We start from the raw sequence: 19532 nt of genomic DNA on the forward strand, positions 1-19532 counted from the left end.
CTGTCTAGTCACTGTTTTAAATCAGGAATCCTCGAACATTATTAGTTGTTGTTTTTTTGTTGTTAAATGGGCTTTTTTTTTTTTTTTTAATTTCAGCTTCAAGTTCACAGAAAAATTCAGTAGAAATTACAGAGTTCTCATACACATCCTGCCCTCACCCTCCCTAAAACAGTCCCCACCCCCCACTTTTTTAAAAAAGATTTATTTATTTATTTATTTTTAAAAGTGTGTGCATGGGGCGCCTGGGTGGCTCAGTGGGTTAAAGCCTCTGCCTTGGGACGCTGGGTGGTGGCTCAGTTGGTTAGGCGGCTGCCTTCAGCTCAGGTCATGATCCCAGCGTCCTGGGATTGAGTTCCACATGCCTGCCACTCTGTCTGCCTGTGCTCACTCTCTCTGACAATAAATAAATTAATTAATTAATTTTAAAAAATAAATTAAAAAATAAAGTCTCTGCCTTCGGCTCAGGTCATGATCTCAGGGTCCTGGGATCAAGCCCCGTATCCAGCTCTCTGCTTGGTTGGGAATCTGCTTCCTCCTCTCTCTCTGCCTGCCTCTCTGCATACTTGTGATCTCTGTCAAATGAATAAATAAAATCTTTTAAAAATTTAAAAAATAAAATAAAATAAAAAATAAAATGTGCGTGCATGCAGGGGCTAGGGGTGAAGGGGCAGAAAGAGAGGGGGAAACATCTCAAGCAGACTCCCTGATGAGTGTAGGGCCCAACGGAAGAGCTCAATGGCAGCGCCCTGAGATCCGACCTGAGCCAAAAGCATGACTGGGGTGCTCAGTGGGCTGCACTCCCCAGGGAGCCCCTGGCTGCCCCCACTTTCAATATCCTGCACGAGAGTGGTACGTTCATCACAGCTGCAGTGCCTACAACAACATGTCAGTATCATCCAAAATGCGTGGTTCACGCCGGGGCTGTGTGTATTCTACGGGTTTTGACAGATGTCCGGTGACAAGCATCCACCATTCTAATACCTTAGAGAGTCGTTCCAGCAAAAATCCCCTGCGTCCTGCCTCTCCTTCCTTCCCTCCTCCCCAGCTTCTGGCAATTATTGACCTTTTTATTGCCTCCACAGTTTTGCTTTTCACAGAATTTCATAGTGGAAATTGCATAGTACATAGCCTTTTCTGACTTCTTTCATTTAAGAAATAACCCATTTAGGTTTCCTCCGTGTGTCTTCATGGCTTGAGATCTCGTTTAATGTTAGTGCCGAGTAAGATTCCACTGTCTGGATGGACACAGTTTACTCATCCATTCACCCGCTGAAGGACATCTTGGTTACTTCTACGTTTTGGCAATAATATACAAAGCTGCTGTAGACATCTGTGTGTGTTTGTGTGGAAAACAGTTTTCAATGCCTTTGGGTATATACCAGGGAATACAGTGCTGGATCATATAGTAAGAGCGTATTTAATTTTGTGAGAAACTTCCAAACTGTCTTCCAAAACAGCCATACCATTTGGTGCTCCCACCAGAGATGGACGAGCATTCCTGTTGCTCCACGTCCGTCTCAACATTTGGTGTCCTCGATTTTTTGGATTTGGGCCATTTTAAAAGCCTTGTAATGGTATCTCCTTGTGGTTTTAACTTGCATTTCTCTACTGACATACAATGGGGATTATCTTTTCATATACTTTTTTGCCATCTGTCTATTTTTCTTGTTGAGGGGTCTGTGCAGATCTTTGGCTTATTTTTTAAATCAGGTTGTTTATTTTCTTATTGTTGACTTCTAAGAGTTTTTGGTATATTTGGGATAAGAGTCCTTTATCAAATATGCCTTTCACAAATATTTTCCCCCAGTCTGTGGCTTGTCTTTCTGTTCTCTCAATAGTGTCTTTTGCAGAGCAGAACTTTTCAATGTTTTAAAGATTTATTTATTTGAGAGACAGAGAGCACAGAAAAGGGACAGAGAGAGAAAATCTCTAGCAGACTGTCTACTGAGTGGGGAGACTGACTCGGGGTTTGATCCCAGGACCCTGAGATCATGACTTGAGCCAAAATCAAGAGTTAAACACTTAACCGATGGAGCTACCCAAGCGCACCTGGAAGTTTTCAGTTTTAAAGAAGTCCAGCTTGTCAGTGCTTTTGTTCATGGACTGTGGCTTTGGTGTTGTATCTGAAAAGTCATTGCCAAACCTGAGGTCATTAAAACTTTCTTCTAGTTCTATACTTACACATGTTACCCTTAGAATTGTTTTGAACTGGTTTATTTGTGTGCACGTTTATGTGGGAAAGGTGTAAGGTTTATATCTAAACTGAGACTTTATATCATGAATTGGTGTTGAATTTCATCAACTGCTTTTTCTATATCTTTTGAGTGATCATATGATTTTTCTTCATTAGCCTGTTGATGTGATGGACTACATTAGTTGATTTTTAAATGTTGCCCATGGTGTATAATTTTTCTCCCTTTTTTTAGAGAGATAGAGCATGAGAAGGGGTGGGGGAGGAGGAGCAGAGAGAGAGAGAGAACCTCAAGCAGGCTGCATGCTCATGCAGTATGAAGCCCAGCTCAGGGCTCGACCCCAGTGGCATGACCTGAGCTAATACGTCTTGGATTCAACTTGCTAAAATTTCATTGGGGGTTTTGTACCTATGTTCATAGGAGCCATTTGTTTATAGTTTTCTTATGATGTCTTTGTCTGGTTTGGTATTAGGACGTGCTGGCCACACTGAAGAAGCTAAGTAGTGTTCCCTTTTGCTTCTATATTCTGGAAGAATTTGTAGAGAATTGTTAAGATTTCTTCCTTGAATGTGTGTTGGATTCACCATTAAATCCATTTTTACCTAATGGTTTCTGCTTGAGAATGTTATTAATTACTTTAATTTCTTTAATAATATGGCCTACTCAGATGATTTATTTCTTCTTGTGTGAGCTTTGGCAGATTGTGTCTTTTGAGGAATTGTGCTGTTTCATTTGGGTTATTAAGTCTGTAGGCATAGAATTCACAGATTCCTTTATTATCCTCTTAATTCCCCCTGAGATTTTTTTTTCTTAGTTAGCCTGGCTACAAGTTTATCAATTTTATTGATCTTTTTAAAGAACCAGCTTTTGGGGGCACCTGGGTGGCTCAGTCGTTAAGCATCTGCCTTTGGCTCAGATCATGATCCCAGGGGCCTGCCCCTCCCCTGCTGCTCTCTCACATGCTGTCTCTCTCTCTCTCTCTCTCTCTCTGTCAAATAAATAAACAAAACCTTGGGAGGAGAAAAAGCAGCTTTTGCTTTCTTTGACTTTTTCTATTGGGCTCCTCTTTTGAGTTTCATTGATATCTGCTCAGATTTTTATTATTTCTCTCCTTCTGCTTACTTTGGATTATTTTTCTCTTTTTCACCTAGTCCTAAAATGGAAGCTTGGATTATAGCTCTTTCTTTTTTTCTAACATATGCATATAAATTGCCCTATAAGCACTGTTTCTGCTGCTTTACTCAAATTTTGATGTCATGTTTTCATTTTTATTTAGTTCAAAATATTTAAAGATTTCTCTTGAGGTTTTTTTTTCTATGATCTATAATTTAGAAGTATGTTATTTCATCTCTACTTACTCTAGGATTTTCCAGCTCTCTTTTTCTTATTGATCTCCAATTTATTCTATTGTAAACTGAGGGCATTCACTATATGATTTCTATTATTTTCAATTTGTTAAGGTATAATTTATTGTCCAGAATGTGGTCTGTCTTGGTGAATGTTCCATGAGAGCTTGAGATTAATACATGTTGGATGCAAAAGCAGTCTACAGATATTAATTATATCTAGTTGACTGACGGTGGTTTTTTAAAAATATTTTATTTATTTATTTGACAGACAGAGATTACAAGTAGGCAGAGAGGCAGGCAGAGAGAAGGGGGGAAGCAGGCTCCCCACTGAGCAGAGAGCCTGACGTGGGGCTCCGTCTCAGGATCCTGAGATCATGACCTGAGCCGGAGGCAGAGGCTTTAACCCACTGAGCCGCCGAGGTGTCCACTGATGGTGTTTTTGAGTTCAACTATGACTTTACGGCTATTCTGCCTGCTGGATCTGTCCATTTCTCATGTCCATTTCTCAAAGAGGGGTGCTGAAGCTTCCAACAATAAAAGGGCATTATCTATTTTTCCTCTCAATTCCATCAGTTTTCACCCCACCTAACTTCACACTGTAATGTTAGGCATGTGCATGTTAAGGATTGAGGTCTTCTTGGAGAACTGACCCCTTTATCATTATGTAATGCACCCAATCATTCCTGATAATTTCTCTTTCTCTGAAGCCTTCTCTGTTTGAAACATAGCTGCTCTTGCTTTCTTTGATGAGCATTAACACGGCAGACCCTTCTCCATCCCTTTACTTTTAATCTATAACGTGTCCTTATGTGTAAAGTGGATTTCCTGTAGGCAACGTGTAATTGGGTATTGTCTTTTAATCCACTCTGATAATCTCAGTCTAAGTGGCTTACTTAGACTGTTGACATCAAAGTGATTATTGATATAGTGAATTAATATCCATCATATTTCTTACTGTTTTCTATTTGTTACCCTTGTTTTCTGTTCTTACTTTTGTCTTCAACTCTCTTTCTGCCTTTTGTGGGTTTTTAAAAAATTTTTATCTATTTTAAAAATTTCTTTTCAGTGTTCCAAAATTCATTGTTTATGCACCACACCCAGTGCTCCATACAATACGTGCCCTCCACAATACCCAACACCAGGCTCACTCAACCCCCTACCCCTTTCCCTTCCAAAATCCTCAGTTAGTTCCTCATAGTCCACAGTCTCCCATGGTTCATCTCCCCCTCCGATTTCCCCCAATTCCCTTTTCCTCTCCATCTCCCCATGTCCTCCGTGTTATTCCTTATGCTCCACAAATAAGCAAAACTGTATGATAATTGACTCTCTCTGCTTGACTTATTTCATTCAGCATAATCTCCTCCAGTCCTGTCCATGTTGATAAAAAAGTTGGGTATTCATCCTTTCTGATGGAGGCATCATACTTCATAATTATATGGACTACATCTCCTTTATCCATTTGTCTGCTGAAGGGCATCTTGGCTCTTCGCACAGTTTGGTGACTGTGGCCATTGCTGCTATGAACATTGGGGTAGAGATGGCCCTTCTTTTCATCTGTGTCTTTGGGGTAAATACCCAGTATGCAATTGCAGGGTCATAGGGAAGCTCTATTTTTAATTTCTTAAGGAATCTCCACACTGTTCTCCAGAGTGGCTGCTCCAACTTGAATTCCCACCAACAGTGTAAGAAAATTCCCCTTTCTCCACATCCTCTCCAACACATGTTGTTTACTGTCTTGTTCATTTTTGCCATTCTAACTCGTGTAAGATGGTATCTCAATGTGATTTTGATTTGAATTTCCCTGATGGCTAGTGATGATGAACATTTTTTCATGTGTCTGTTAGCCATTTGTTTTTGTTTTTGTTTTTGTTTTAAGATTTTATTTATGTATTTGACAGAGAGAGAGATCACAAGTAGGCAGAGAGGCAGGCAGAGAGAGGGGCGGAAGCAGGCTCCCTGCTGAGCAGAGAGCCCGATGCGGAGCTCGATCCCAGGACCCCGGGATCATGACCTGAGCCGAAGGCAGAGGCTTTAACCCACTGAGCCACCCAGGCGCCCCTCTGTTAGCTATTTGTATGTCTCCATTAAGTGAACATTTTATATCATCCCACTTTCTTTTAGCATAGCTTTTCTTCACCTATCAATTAGATCTTTTTAAAAATTTTTGAGTGGTTTCCCTAGAGTTTGAAATAGACATTTACAACTAATTTATGTCCACTTTCAAACTACACCACCTCAGTGGTAGTACAAGTACCTTATAATAACAAAGTATTCCTAGGTTCTCCTTCTCATCCCTTATGTCATAGCTGTTATTCATTTCAAGTATCTATAAGATACAATTGTCAAATATATTATTGCTGTTACTGCTTTAAATACACTGCTGTTAGTTTTTAATTTATCTTCACTTATCCCTTTTATTATGCTCTCCTTTTCTTTATATAAATCTGAATTTCTTACCTGTATCACTTTCCTTCTCTTTTAAGAACTTCAGGGATGCCTGGGTGGCTGAGTAGGTTAAGCTTCTGCCTTCGGCTTAGGTCATGATCCTAGGGTCCTGGGATAGAGCCCCGCATCAGGCTTCTTGCTCAGTGGGGATGCTGCTTTTCTCTCTGTTTGCTGTTTCCCCTGCTTGTGCTTTCTCTCTCTGACAAATAAATAAATAAAATCTTTTAAAAAGAACTCTTAGTATTTTTTAAAAGATTTTATTTATCTATTTGAGAAAGACCATGCCTGAGTTGGGGAGAGGGACAGAAGAAAAGGGAGAAGCAGGCTCTCCACTGAGCAGGGAGCCCACTATGGGACTTGATCCCAGAACCCTGGGATCATGACCTGAGCTAAAGGCAGACGCTTAACCGACTGAGCCACCCAGGCATCCCAAGTACTTCTTTTTGATATTTCTTGCAAGGCATGTCTACTAGCAACAAATTCTCTCAAGTTCTGTTTGTCTGGGAAAGTCTGTATTTCCCCTTCATTTTTAAAGGACAACTTCACAAGATACAGAATTCTAGGTTGATGGTTTTTTTCTCAATCCTTAAATATTTCATTCCATTCTTCTTGCTTGCACACTTTCTGAGAAGTTAGATGTAATTCTTATATTGTTCCTTTATAAACAAGCTATTTTTTTCCCTCTAGTTTCTTTCAAGATTTTTTTTCTTTCTGCAGTTTGAATATGCTTAGATCTAGTCCTTGTTGCTTTTTTAAATCTAGTTTTGTAATTTGGACTGTAGGATGATTCTCTGTAATGGTGCGTTTATTTCTATTTCTTCTACCCTGACATCTAGAAGAACTCTGAGTATCCACAACAATAATAAGTCATAATGAAGTTGCCATGTATACTCAACAAAACAGGATTCCTACATAGAAATATTGATAACAGTTTTTTCTTTCATTTCATTTCTGGTTTTTCAGATTCTGTTTTATTTACTCTTATAAATGCCTAAGTCAGATTAGTTTGGTGGTCTGGGTAGTATCTGCTTAGGTAACATGGTATCTAACTAAAGATTCCAATGTTTACATTTTATACAGAAGGACATGTTATCCTTTGCAGTATTAGTTCCTTCCTGGATCCACCCCACGAAGAAAAGGTAAGAACTTTAGTCTTAGTTTAATTCATGAACCAGAATATACTAATTAACCATTTCTCTGTGCTAGATATGACAAAAGACAGAACAAGACATGACTCCCTACTCTTGAGTCATATCTAATACTATTGAATCTTTCTTTTTTAAGATTTTATATGTTAATTTGAGAGAAAGACAATGAGAGAGAGCAAGCATGAGAAGAAGAAGGTCAGAGGGAGAAGCAGACTCCCCAGTAAGCAGGGAGCCCCATGTAGGACTCGATCCTGGGACTCCAGGATCATGACCTGAGCTGGAGGCAGTCACTCAACCAACTGAGCCACCCAGGCACCCAATACTATTGAATCTTAAGAGTACTCTTATCTTGATGGGCACCAAGAAATGTATAGAATTGTTGAGTCATTAAATGGCACACCTTAAACTAATATACCATTGTATGCTAATTATACTTAAAATAAAAACAGAAACAAGAAACAAGCTACGTGCCAAATAACAATGGTTTAGTGGTGAAAAGAGAGGATGAGTGAGGGAAGGAACCCGCAGTGAGCTACTTTAGGTCATCTTCATGTTTTCACTTACTTGAGAGAATTTATGCCGAATCCTAGAGCTTAAAAGGGTTCACACGTTGTCTAGTCCTCTGTAGTCAGTTTATATAGCTTATATATCTTCACAGAAGGAGATTCTATAACTTTTCCTTGCAAGTCTAATCTGTGTCCAACCATTATAATAAAGTCATGGGGATGAAAAGTACAGCATAGGGAATACAGTCAACGACGCTGTAACGACTTTTGAGGGTGGCAGATGGCAGCCATGCTTATCGTGGTGAGCGCTGAGTAATGTACAGAGTTGTCTAATCAGTGTGTTGTACACTTGTAACTAACATAACATTGTGTGTCAACTATACCTCAATTTCAAAGAAAGAAACTCTTCCTCACATCTAGGCTAAATCCTCCTTGTAATTCAAACATGTTTTATGCTCTTTTTAGTGTTAATGCAATGTAAATGTCACCAGTCTTATTCATAACCATTTAAATATGCATTTTTGTACAAATGTGGATATACAAATATAGCTACATATGTTATAAAGACTCAACACTAATTAAAGGTTGCAGCAACGAAGCACTGTTTTACCCTAGGCTTATTTCCCTTTACGTTCATATTTCAAATCCAAAAAGCAAGCAAATAGCAATTTTTTTGCTTTGGGATTATAGGCAGTGACATATGGTTACGTAGATGAGGATTGGATTCCTTGCAGAGTGTCACAGAATGGTTACTGTTTCAAACATTATTTCATTTGATCCCTAGAATTTTCTTTTTGTTTCCAGGAACAAATCAGAGTCTTATAATGTTCAGATGTTTAGCTTTAGTATCATTATCTCCACTTTGCCCAGGGGAAATCAGAGACTGGCTTGCCTAGGAGCACACAGACAGGTAGTGACTAAGCTGGGGCTAGAACCAGGCTTCTGATCCTCAAATCTAATATTCCTCCCTTATATATAACCCTCCCTGCTATCAAATAGAAAACAACGTTCAGGGGCGCCTGGGTGGCTCAGTGGGTTAAAGCCTCTGCCTTCAGCTCAGGTTGTGATCCCAGGATCCTAGAATCAAGCCCCACATCGGGCTCTCCACTTGGCGGGGAGCCTGTTCCCTCCTCTCTCTCTCTCTGCCTGCTTGTGATCTCTGTCTGTTGAATAAATAAATAAATAACATAAAAAAAAAAAAAGTTCAAACTCATGAAGCCTAGAGTTTCATTTATCAACAGCTATAACTGGCCTACAGTCGAGGCATGTTGTGAGAGGAACAAAAACAAATAACATTCTTGAGCCATGTATAGGTGGAAAGTTATCTGTTTTCTCTAAATTGCAATGATTATCATATTCTATTATTAATTTTAAGACATAAAAATATGACCCAAAGCCTATAGTTTTGTAAATGGACTTTCCATAAACTGGCAAACAAGACCTTTACAGACCTTTAAGAGAAAAATCTTAAAAACAAAGCTGTAACATAATATTGAATTAGACTTAAAGCATTTTTACCAACTTAAAAGCAAAGACTTTAATCACTTAATTGAAATTCTTCTATAGTCAATCTCATTTCAACGTTTTCTGGATGCGGACAATGTATTTTTTCACTTCGTACATGTCTGCCTATTTACAAATATACAACAGAGGGGCACCTGGGTGGCTCAGTGGGTTAAGCCTCTGCCTTCTGCTCAGGTCATGATCTCAGGGTCCTGGGATCGAGCCCCGCATCGGGCTCTCTGCTCAGTGGGGATCCTGCTTCCTCCTCTCTCCCTGCCTGCCTCTCTGCCTGCTTGTGATCTCTCTCTGTCAAATGAATAAATAAAATCTTAAAAAAACAAAACAAAACAAATATACAACAGAGTCTGGTTACAGGAGGCCTCGCCTCTGCACAGACCAGTATATACCATGAATGAAGCCAATTGCAGTTATAGATTACAACTACAACCAAAATCTAATAGGTCAGTCTATACATAAGGTGTTAGTTATTTTCTTTATCAATCATTCATAAATAATTAATAATTAGTTATAAATATACCTATACTACTAATTAATAATTAACAATTATTAATTATTTAAAAGATGCTCCATGTAATAAAAATCTTCTAAGAGATAGGATAGTCAAAATCTGCCCACCTAAAGAGAGATCATTCTTATGATAATATACACAGGTCTACAGGAAAAAAAGTCTTTGAGCAGTGCTTTTCTTTTCTTTTTTTTTTTAAAGATTTTATTTATTTATTTGACAGACAGAGATCACAAGTAGGCAGAGGCAGGCAGAGAGAGAGAAGGGGAAGCAGGTTCCCTGCTGAGCAGAGATTCCGATGTGGGGCTCGATCCCAGGACCCCAGGATCATGACCTAAGCTGAAGGCAGAGGCTTTAGCCCACTGAGCCACCCAGGTGCCCCTGAACAGTGTTTTTCTAAGTACAGGTCATAACCCACTTTAGGGTCATAAAGTCAATTTAGGGGTGGTGACTGTATTTTCATTAAGAAAAGGTAATAGAGTGGAATGCAATGCAGCAGAACAGACTAGACAATAGCAGCGTGCAGAGCACTGAGTTAGGTTAAGTATATGTGTGTGAATGATACTGAAACGCATTCAGAATGCATGTGCAGGTATTTTATCTGTTTACTGGATCATGAAGTAAAATATATTTCTTACTGTAGATATGGCACATAGTAGAGAAACACTTGCCTTAGAGACAAATCCCATTCCAAGGCCAAGAAAGAGCTCTTGGATGCCAAGATGTTCTTGACCAGCTATGAGACAGGAAGAAGTAGGAGAAGGCAGATTTCCCCCTGGTTTTCTAAGAACAACTTGAGGGAGCTGAGTCAGAAAGCCAAGAAATGTAGCAGGAATTGTGTCTGGCCTTGGTTAGAGTCTAAATGAGTAGGAGACTCGTAGGATAACTCCCAAGCTGCCAGAATTCTAGCCACACAAATGCTCTAGGTAGATGACCCAGGAAGAAGTCATGTTGATCTGGGATCATCAGAGAAAGAAAGGGAACATGCTCGAAGGGGACGCTGGTGCAGAGCCAGCTCCCCAGTTGGCAAATCTAGGGTTCTACACTTGAGAATAACACACAACTTGAAGGAACATACCAATCAAAGAACAAAATAGCCAGGGCTATCTCTGGATAAAATTTTAGGCTAGAAAGTTTTGCCAGCCTCCCCTTTGGTCCTCACCTTTCATCTCTGCTCCCTCCTGCTCCTGATTCCACTCTGCCTTGGCCTCCCCAACACCTCTCCTCCTAAGGCTTTTCCTTCATCTGCTCATCTTGTAATCCTCAACTAAAGGCACTGTTAATCCTCACTTAAATGAAAAATTGCTAAAGACATAAGATCTTGGGGCGCCTGGGTGGCTCAGTGGGTTAAAGCCTCTGCTTTCGGCTTGGGTCATGATCCCAGGGTCCTGGGATCGAGCCCCGCATCGGGCTCTCTGCTCAGCGGGGAGCCTGCTTCCTCCTCTCTCTCTGCCTGCCTCTCTGCCTACTTGTGATCTCTGTCTGTCAAATATATGAATAAAATCTTAAAAAAAAAAAAGACATAAGATCTTTCCTCTCTGGGATATGTGCAGATTAGCAGACACCAGGGAGAGAGACGACATCTTGTACAGACGTCCACACCATTCACTCATACACTTGGCTCATTAGTGGTTAATGGTTTTGCTCAAGATTGGATTTTGATCAGCATATACTTATTGCAAGGGATATGTTTTATTGTTGCTCTCTAGAAATTGAAGCAGCTGCTTGTCTGGCGTGCTCATTCTTTAGAAATTGTTCAAGTAATCTATATAGAAGACAAGCAATTGGTGCTTACTGCCTCCATCGATGGCTCAATAAGGTATGGACGTCCATATTGTGAACTTAAGGTTTGGAGCATGAGAAGTCAAACTTTGGGTCTAAATTTCAAATATATATATATATATATATATATGTATGTATATATCATGAATACACTCTTGATTGGGTAATTAAAATAAATAAAATCATGAACAAAGAGTCGCATGCACAAAGGGCCATGGTTTGGAATTCTTTTCCATGCCCAAGGAGATGAGATGCCCTGCTCATCTACACTAGAAGTATAACAAATACTTAATTAAATGTGTTTTTTGGTGGACTCATTTGGAAGAGTTAAGCAAGATAATTATCTCAGAGAGATAGACCCACACCCAGGGAGGGCCACAGGAGACACAGGGTCAAAAGTCACAAAGAAAATAGTAGCAAAGTGCTACTTAATGCTGAGAAAATGGGAGTGAGCTAACGTTTTCACAGACAGTGGGATTGATTTTGCAAAGTCTACTTGTTTCTCATCACCTGGATAATGCTAAGTTTACACACACAAAATGCTGAATACACACACACACACACACACACATTGACAAAGAGAAAGGAAACGTCATGACACTTTGTGAGACCAATTGCTGCATCTTAAAATGCCTCAAAATCATGGTGATGAATTATTCTCTTGGGAGAATAAAGTCAGGAATGATCAAGAGAGGTAGAGAGACTTCAAAGTGTATTGGAGAGCTCAAACATAGTGAAGGCCAAAGGAAGGAGTATCTGGCATTGTATAAAAGACCCTGTGTGGACCTGAGACTGATCTGGATCTTCGCCTTGAAAGAGAACAGCCACCAACGGACTGTAAGCGAAGGACTGACATCATCTGATTTACATTAAAAAATAATAATAATAATATGTAGGGAATGGATTTCAGAGCAGCAAGGTGGGAGCGGAGAGAACAGTTTGAAGTCTGTGCCGACGGCAGTGGCCTGGACTGGGGCAGTCGCAACTGTGCCGCAAGGAAATAGTCTGGGTCTGAGAACGGTCTAGGAGGTAAAATGTGGGAGACAGAAACTTTAACTGAAAGGGGAGGTAAGCGACAGATGTCAAGAATATCTCCTGGCTTATACAACTCAGTGAATGTTGGTACCATTTGGGAAGAGAGGGGGCGCCCAAAGAGGAAGATATTTTTAGTGTGGAAGAGTGAAGGTCAACTTGTAGAAATGTTGAGTTAAAGGTAACTCTGTGAGGGTAAGGTCAACCTGGGGTCCAATAGAGCTTTTCCTCAGCCAGAAAGGGAATCTGTTGTTTTATTCATAGGAAAAGTTAAGGACATGACATTTCATTATTATAGATGGTTTTCACGACTCTGTCCCTTGGGTCTCTGTTCCAGCTTATTTTCAGCTACCTGTCAGCAGAAGTGCTAATTGGGGAATGGTAGCACAAGCACGTACACACACCCCCCCACATGTCACATGTGCATATAGTCCCGTTGTTAAAAGCCGTCCCTTCTCAGACCAGTCACCCTTGGCACGGAGAAGTCACTTTCAAGATTCCTTCAAGTGAAGATCTCCCTGGATACGCAGCTCAGAAAAAGTAGCTCTATGAATAGCTCCTTCAGAGACGGTTCTCTTCATAACTAAGCTCCGTCCTTTTGTGAACACTAGCTGCCGCTCTCTCGCAGGGTAGGCAATTTTAACACTAAATCTTTCTCGTCAAAGAGATGAGGATTTTATACTGTAATAAAGGCTTAGCTCTTGGACAGAGGCTAGAAGGGGTGAAGATCTGTATCTGAGGCACAGGAAATCAGGCTGCGAGGCGGGACCAATTGTCTAGGAGAAGTCCACATGCCAGAGCAAATGCCACAAAACCAAGGAGAGCAGAAGCTGCTTCAGGTCTGGCCAAGAACACAGGGAGTTTGGAGTTGTCCTGAACATAGTCCTTACCCTCTAACTTCCATGCTGGAAGGGCTGCTCCATTTCACTTTGGTCAAGGCTCCAGCAAGGGCACAGTGTTGATAGAGTGTTGGGGAATTCAAATATGTAGGGGATATCAAGTGTTTATGCTACATTCTTAGGATGCTGTCAGATGTGAGCAGTGCTGACTGGATCCCTCTGCTGTCTTCTCCTCAATGGCTGCCCCCTGGACCTGGGAAACCACTTGGACTTTGTGGAATTACCTCTTAACTCATTTAGCTTGTCCTCCTCATGGGTCATGATGACTGTGTCCATTGTTTGCTACTCTGAGGTTGAAATCAAGATATAAAAATCTTCCACAAAGCGTTTTGTCTTTCTTTGAGACCTAGAGCACATACTCTTGCAAACAACATTCTGTAGTACTTTAAAGCAAGTAGCCTGCTAGAGGGACCTCATACACTGAACCAATGGAAAAATAATAAATACAGATGGGAGCCATTTTTTCTGCCATTTAAGAGCTCAGTCCTGAGAAATTAGTATGGTGTTTCCTTAATAGTAGGAGTTATGGACAGAGGTTGAGAGGGTGTGGTAATAGGAAAAGAGTCCGTATAAAACCCATCCCACAAGTTCTCCTGATGTGGATACAGAGGTAAACAGCTGAGATGTAGCCCACTCAAAGGCCTAATTCAGCTAATACCCAGCCAGTATGGCTTCTGATCACCTTGGATGAACAGGGTTATTCTAGGAAATATCTGTTCCTTGAATGGGTTTCATAAGTACAGATTCAAGTTGACAGTTCCTAAAATTGTTGTAGATTAGAATTTTAACTTAAAAAAATGGATCTGCTCTGATTACTTTCATGTATTTAATAGGAAGAGTTCTAGCATCAAGCTCCAAATCCCTAATGTATCAGTGAAAAATCCATATAAATGATCCAATAAACAGAATAACTTCCACTGAATTCCAGCCACTTTCTTCTCCCTACCTTTGCCTCTCCTCAGGCTCTGGCATGCCTTCAGTGGTCATTACTGTGGGTATTTTGGACAGCGAAGAATGTTCGAACTATCACAATCAAGTGATTTCATTTTGCCATGTGATGTTAACGAATATCCGGTAGAAATAAAAGAAGAAAACAAGTTCACAGAGAAGAAGCAAAAATATGAATATCCTCTGGTATTTGACCGGCAAAAGTAAGACCATTGTTTTTGTTTTTTGTTTTGTTTTGTGTTGTATTGTTTTTATTTTTTTAAAGATTTTATTTATTTATTTAACAGAGAGCGAGAGATATCACAAGAAGCAGAGAGGCAGGCAGAGGGGGAGGGAGAAGCAGGCTCCCTGCTGAGCAGAGAGCCCGATGTGGGGCTCCATCCCAGGATCATTACCTGAGCCAAAGGCAGAGGTTTAACCCCGTGAGCCACCCAGGTGCCCCATGTTGCGTTGTTTTTAGATGAAGAGACAAGAATTAAACTCTTCCGCCACTGTGACGCTGGGCTGGATGTGGAGAATTCAAAGGTGAACAGTCCAGGGCTTTTCAATAATGTCACAGTCCAGGGGAGGGGAGAAATACGGAAACAAAAAACTATAATTAAATATAATGGTATTTCTAAGAAAATTTAATTCTTAAGATAATCACAGAGGAATTAGGGGATATAACCAAACAAAGAGGACCAAAGAGGCAATTTTGGTATTCTTTGCTTAGTTGAATCCTATTTAAGGAAAAGCACTAATTAATGAAACACTATGATACATCATCAAGTTTTTCAAGACTTGGCAGTTCAGTGAGCCAACAAAGAAGACATGGTAGGAAATAGAGCAAGGAAAGTTTGTAGAGGCCAAATCACAATGGGCTCTTGGTATGGGCCAACATAAGGATTTTAAACCTTAGAGAAATCACAAAAGAATACACAAGAAAAGGGTCTGAAGAAAAGGATAGTGCGTTTGGTTTTGGACAGGTTTAAGTTTAAATGCTTGTGAGACATCCAAGTGGAGATATTTAATGAGCATTAAGATAGACTCACCTGGATGCCAAAAAGAAAGCCACAAGCAAGTGCTTGAGAAAAAAATAGGAGACATGAGGTGACAATCCTTTAGGTTACTTTGTAAGGAAGTCAGATAGCTCTAAATTTGAATAAGAGTGTGATTCATGGGCTTGATTGTGTCTCAGAGACATGACCATTGCTTAAAGTCTTGGAGGAAGAAACAGTTCCTCAGGAGGAAGTAGGGAGTTGGTGGAAGGTGTTTTGTCCTTTTGTAATGTTCAGTTCTGGTTTTGATTGGATCTTTGTCATAATGGAAGAGATCAGTGCTCATTTGAGTTCAACATCAGCAAAGCCTGGTGGATAACCTCAGGGGACCAGTCCTACCTGGACTGGCAACATGGAATAAATTAGGCCTGGGAAAACTGACTAGATGAGCCCAAAGTGGGAAGAATCAGAGGGGATTATCTAAAATAAAGTCCTTTAGGAAAATCCCGAGTGGGTCAAAGCTAGAGAGACTCAGTGCCATTATCCAGTCCAACAGCTGGTAGAATAAAAAGGAAGAGAAACTAAGAGTCACAGTCAACATAGAATTTGGATTAAGACAGGACCAGTTTGAGAAAAATCAACAAGGATTCCAAGTGGCTGCCAAACCCTGCTGAAGAGCTCAAGACTAGCCAGCAAGAGCCCTGGAGAAGAAGTCTTGCCAAAACGTGAGAGGTGGTGTCATAGAGCCAAGACTCCAAGATGTAGTAAAAGTTCACCAAGCAAAGTTGGTCATTCTCCCTTGGGTAATTGCTGAGCCTTGACCGCAACCATCTGTCTTAGTACTCAAAATTGTATATTCTAATTTGGTCATATGCATCTCCTTCACTAACTCTGTGAGTTCCTTGAAAATTAAGACCATGTTCTGTACATCTTTCTATACCCAGGTCTTAGCTTACTGCTAAGCACACGGTAGGCACGCCCAGGGTATTCAAGTGAGCCAATAGGGAGTGACCTAAGGGCAGCCATAGCATCATCAGGACTGGTGCCATGGGAGCCAAAGAACCAGGGACCAAAGAAAGAAGGATGTAATGGCTATTTGTTTAGTAGGCAAAGGATAAAAGATGTGGGTATGCGCTGAACAGTTTTCTTTGTATCTTTTTATGCAGATGGAAAAAAATGAGCTCAATGTCTTTGCTTTTCAAACGTACACCTCCCAAGGCCTTTGAAGTGGATCATGACTTTAAGTTTTTCAAGTCTCTTTCTTCTCCCAAGGTAGCCATGAAACAAATGAACAAAAAAAAAAAAAAAAAAAAAAAATCCCAAACAAACAAGAGAAAGCTCTTGGCTTTTGTTTTCCTGAATTTAGATCTCCCCAGTGTATTAGCTTTCTATTGCTGCTCTTAGGAATTACTACATATTTGGTGGTTTAAACACGAACTAATTATCTTACAATTCTGTGTGTCAAAAGTCTGATCTGGTTGTGCCTGGGCTAAAATTAAGATGTTGCCGGAGCTCTGTTCCTTTCCTGGAAGCTCTAAGGGGAGAATCTCATTGCTTTAGTTTGTGGCCCTCTTCCTTTGTCTTCAAAGCCAAAAATATGGTTTCTCCCTGATGGTTTCCTGGGGGTCACAAGTCTCCAACCCAGCAGGAAATGTTCTCTTCTTTTAAGGATGCTTGTGATGAGATTGGGCCCCCCTGGAAAATCCATCTCCAGGTTTCTGACCTTAATCACATTTTGCCAAGTGACGTTTTGCCAAGTGAGGCCGTGTAGTCATAGGCTGGGGGTGGGGAAATAGGGTGTGGACATCTTTGGTTGCCATGATTCTGCCTATCACGGACTGACACACATCAATGCTGAATTAGGGGAGAAATGGGTCCCACTATTCATTCTATTTCTTTTTTTTTTAAGTATGCTTTTTTTTTCTTTTTTTTTTTTTTTTTTGGGAGAGCGAGAAAGCAAGCACAGGCAGGCAGAGGCAGAGGGAGAAGCAGGCTCCTCGCTGAGCAAGGAACCCGATGTGGGACTCGATCCCAGGACGCTGGGATCATGACCTGAGCGGAAGATAGCTGCTTAAGCAACTGAGCCACCCAGGCGTCCCTATTCATTCTATTTCTAATATTCCTTGAGAGTGTATATAGCATGAACTGATTTCTTCAAGATCTTCCACACAATAAACCAAACTTAACCTTTCTAAACAAATCTCCCATTATCAACCTACTGTGGCCCTCTACAAATCAGTTTTGCTAGTTGTTTCCTGAGCATTCCTGTCTTCTGTCCCTTAGTTCACATGAGCTGTCCTTGTCACATCCAAGGCTTTCTCTGCCTGTCAAGTCCATCCTATCTTTGTAACTGACGAGGGATTAGTGTCTAGAATACAAAAGAATTCCTAAGAAATCAATAAGAAGAAAAGACAGTCCAATTTAAAAAATGGTAAAATACTTGAATAGATCACAAAAGGAAAAAAATTGCCAGTAAGCACATGATGAAATGCTCAGCCTCATTGGTAAAAGGTGGAAATTCACATCAATGACATTAGGAGGTACCATTTTACACCCAGCAGATTGGCAAATATCAGAAAGTCTGAGTATCCCAAGGGCCAGTGTGCATTTGGCACAATCAGAACACTAATGTGCGGGTGGAAGTTGTGTAACTTGCTCGAAGCACTTGGGAAAACAATTTAACATTAACCAGTGAAGTCGAAAATAGGTATAGCCTACTAGAGATGTTCCCTAGAGAAACTCTTAAACACGGGCTTCGGAGGTGGGTACAAGGGTGCTCCGAGCAGTATTCTGGAAGAGCAACAACCGGAAAGCAGCCTAAGTGCTCACGAACGGTGTAATCGGTACAGAATTATAACACATTTACAGATTAGGATACTATGGAGCTGTGAACATAAATGGACCAAATAACCCTCTCCTATATGGATAATAGTCTGACAAATGCTACTGAATGAAAGAGTGTGCTTAAGAACATGTATGTAACGGTGGGGAGGGTACGTGCTATGGTGAGCGCCGTGGATGGTGTAAGACTGATGACTCACAGACCTGTGTCCCTGAAACCAATAATATATTGTATGTTAATTTAAAATATATCTATATTAATTATCATTCATATAAAAGTCAAAAAGAGGCAAAACTAAAAATATTGCTAAATTCATAAAAGAAAAAAGTTATACAAATAAAAGCAAGGCAATTAAAAATACAAAATTCAAGACAGTCATTACATTTAAGGGCAGATGAAAAGGACTGAGAACCCCAAAGTTGACAGAATTGTTTCAACATGTAAAACAGAGCAGTGGATCTACGGGTGTTCGTTCTATCATTATTCTTTTACACTATCAACTTCATATTAATAAATACTTACTTTTTTCCAAATGAAACAATTTCCACAACCCCCACCTTTCTATCCAGATGGCACTGGGCTGCTCCCAGAGGGCAGGAGCACCGACGGGAGAGGGACCAGTATGTGGAGTGTGAGACTTAGGTTTAATCTTAGATAAATTATTGTATCTCTTTCCTCACTGGAAAGCCCTTCAAAGTGTTGTTGTGAGGATTAATTGAGAAAAAAGTACACCTGTTAATCCCAGATACTCAAACAAATGTTAATACCACATTCGCCAACAACCCCCATCTCTCCTGCCTTGTGTCTTCCAGCATATACATTTATTGTGTTCTCTAGTCAACCAGAATATTTGTATACTTACTTTACTGCCTACCCACCAGAGTCCTAAGTTCTTTATGGCCAAAGACATAGGCATAGCACATAAGAGATACAAAATTTTGTTGAATAGGATTGAAATAGCACATCCTAAAAATAAAGATTGGCATAGACTTTCAATATCCTCTTCCAATTTGAAAACAAGAAACAATCTTCTAAAGTGATTTAACTGAAGCATTAAATACATTCGGGGAAATCTGGAGCAAAGTTTTAAAGCTCTTTAAACGAGTGCCCCAAGGATCTCCTCCTCCTTTGGACACCTTTGTCTTCTCAAATGGTTGGTAAAATAGCAAAACTTTAATGCTAAAGTTGAGTAAAAACACCTTTCTCTTAGGAACCTCTGATTTTTACCAGAATCTTGTTTTGCCCATTCATTTTCTTTTTCAATTGTATAAAATGTATTCATTTCCTTCTTTTTGATGTACCATTATCAGTAATAATAATACGATACTAAATCTTACATATGAGTAACACCACGCAATGTATGTTGTTTCATTTCATCTTCAT

At 40.1% G+C, this 19532-nt stretch overlaps 1 protein-coding gene across 1 annotated transcript in view; it reads left to right on the forward strand.

The window, feature by feature from the left end:
- WDR64 (WD repeat domain 64) overlaps window positions 1-19532 on the forward strand; it is a 138888-nt gene that overhangs the window by 114046 nt on the left and 5310 nt on the right. Inside the window, exons 22-25 of the mRNA XM_059413995.1 lie at window positions 7067-7125; window positions 11379-11488; window positions 14345-14533; window positions 16474-16579. Coding sequence (XP_059269978.1) covers window positions 7067-7125; window positions 11379-11488; window positions 14345-14533; window positions 16474-16579 — 464 coding nt within the window. The remainder of the gene's footprint in view (window positions 1-7066; window positions 7126-11378; window positions 11489-14344; window positions 14534-16473; window positions 16580-19532) is intronic.

Source organism: Mustela nigripes, chromosome 10, assembly GCF_022355385.1.
Source record: "Mustela nigripes isolate SB6536 chromosome 10, MUSNIG.SB6536, whole genome shotgun sequence".
NCBI classification, from domain to species: domain Eukaryota; kingdom Metazoa; phylum Chordata; class Mammalia; order Carnivora; family Mustelidae; genus Mustela; species Mustela nigripes.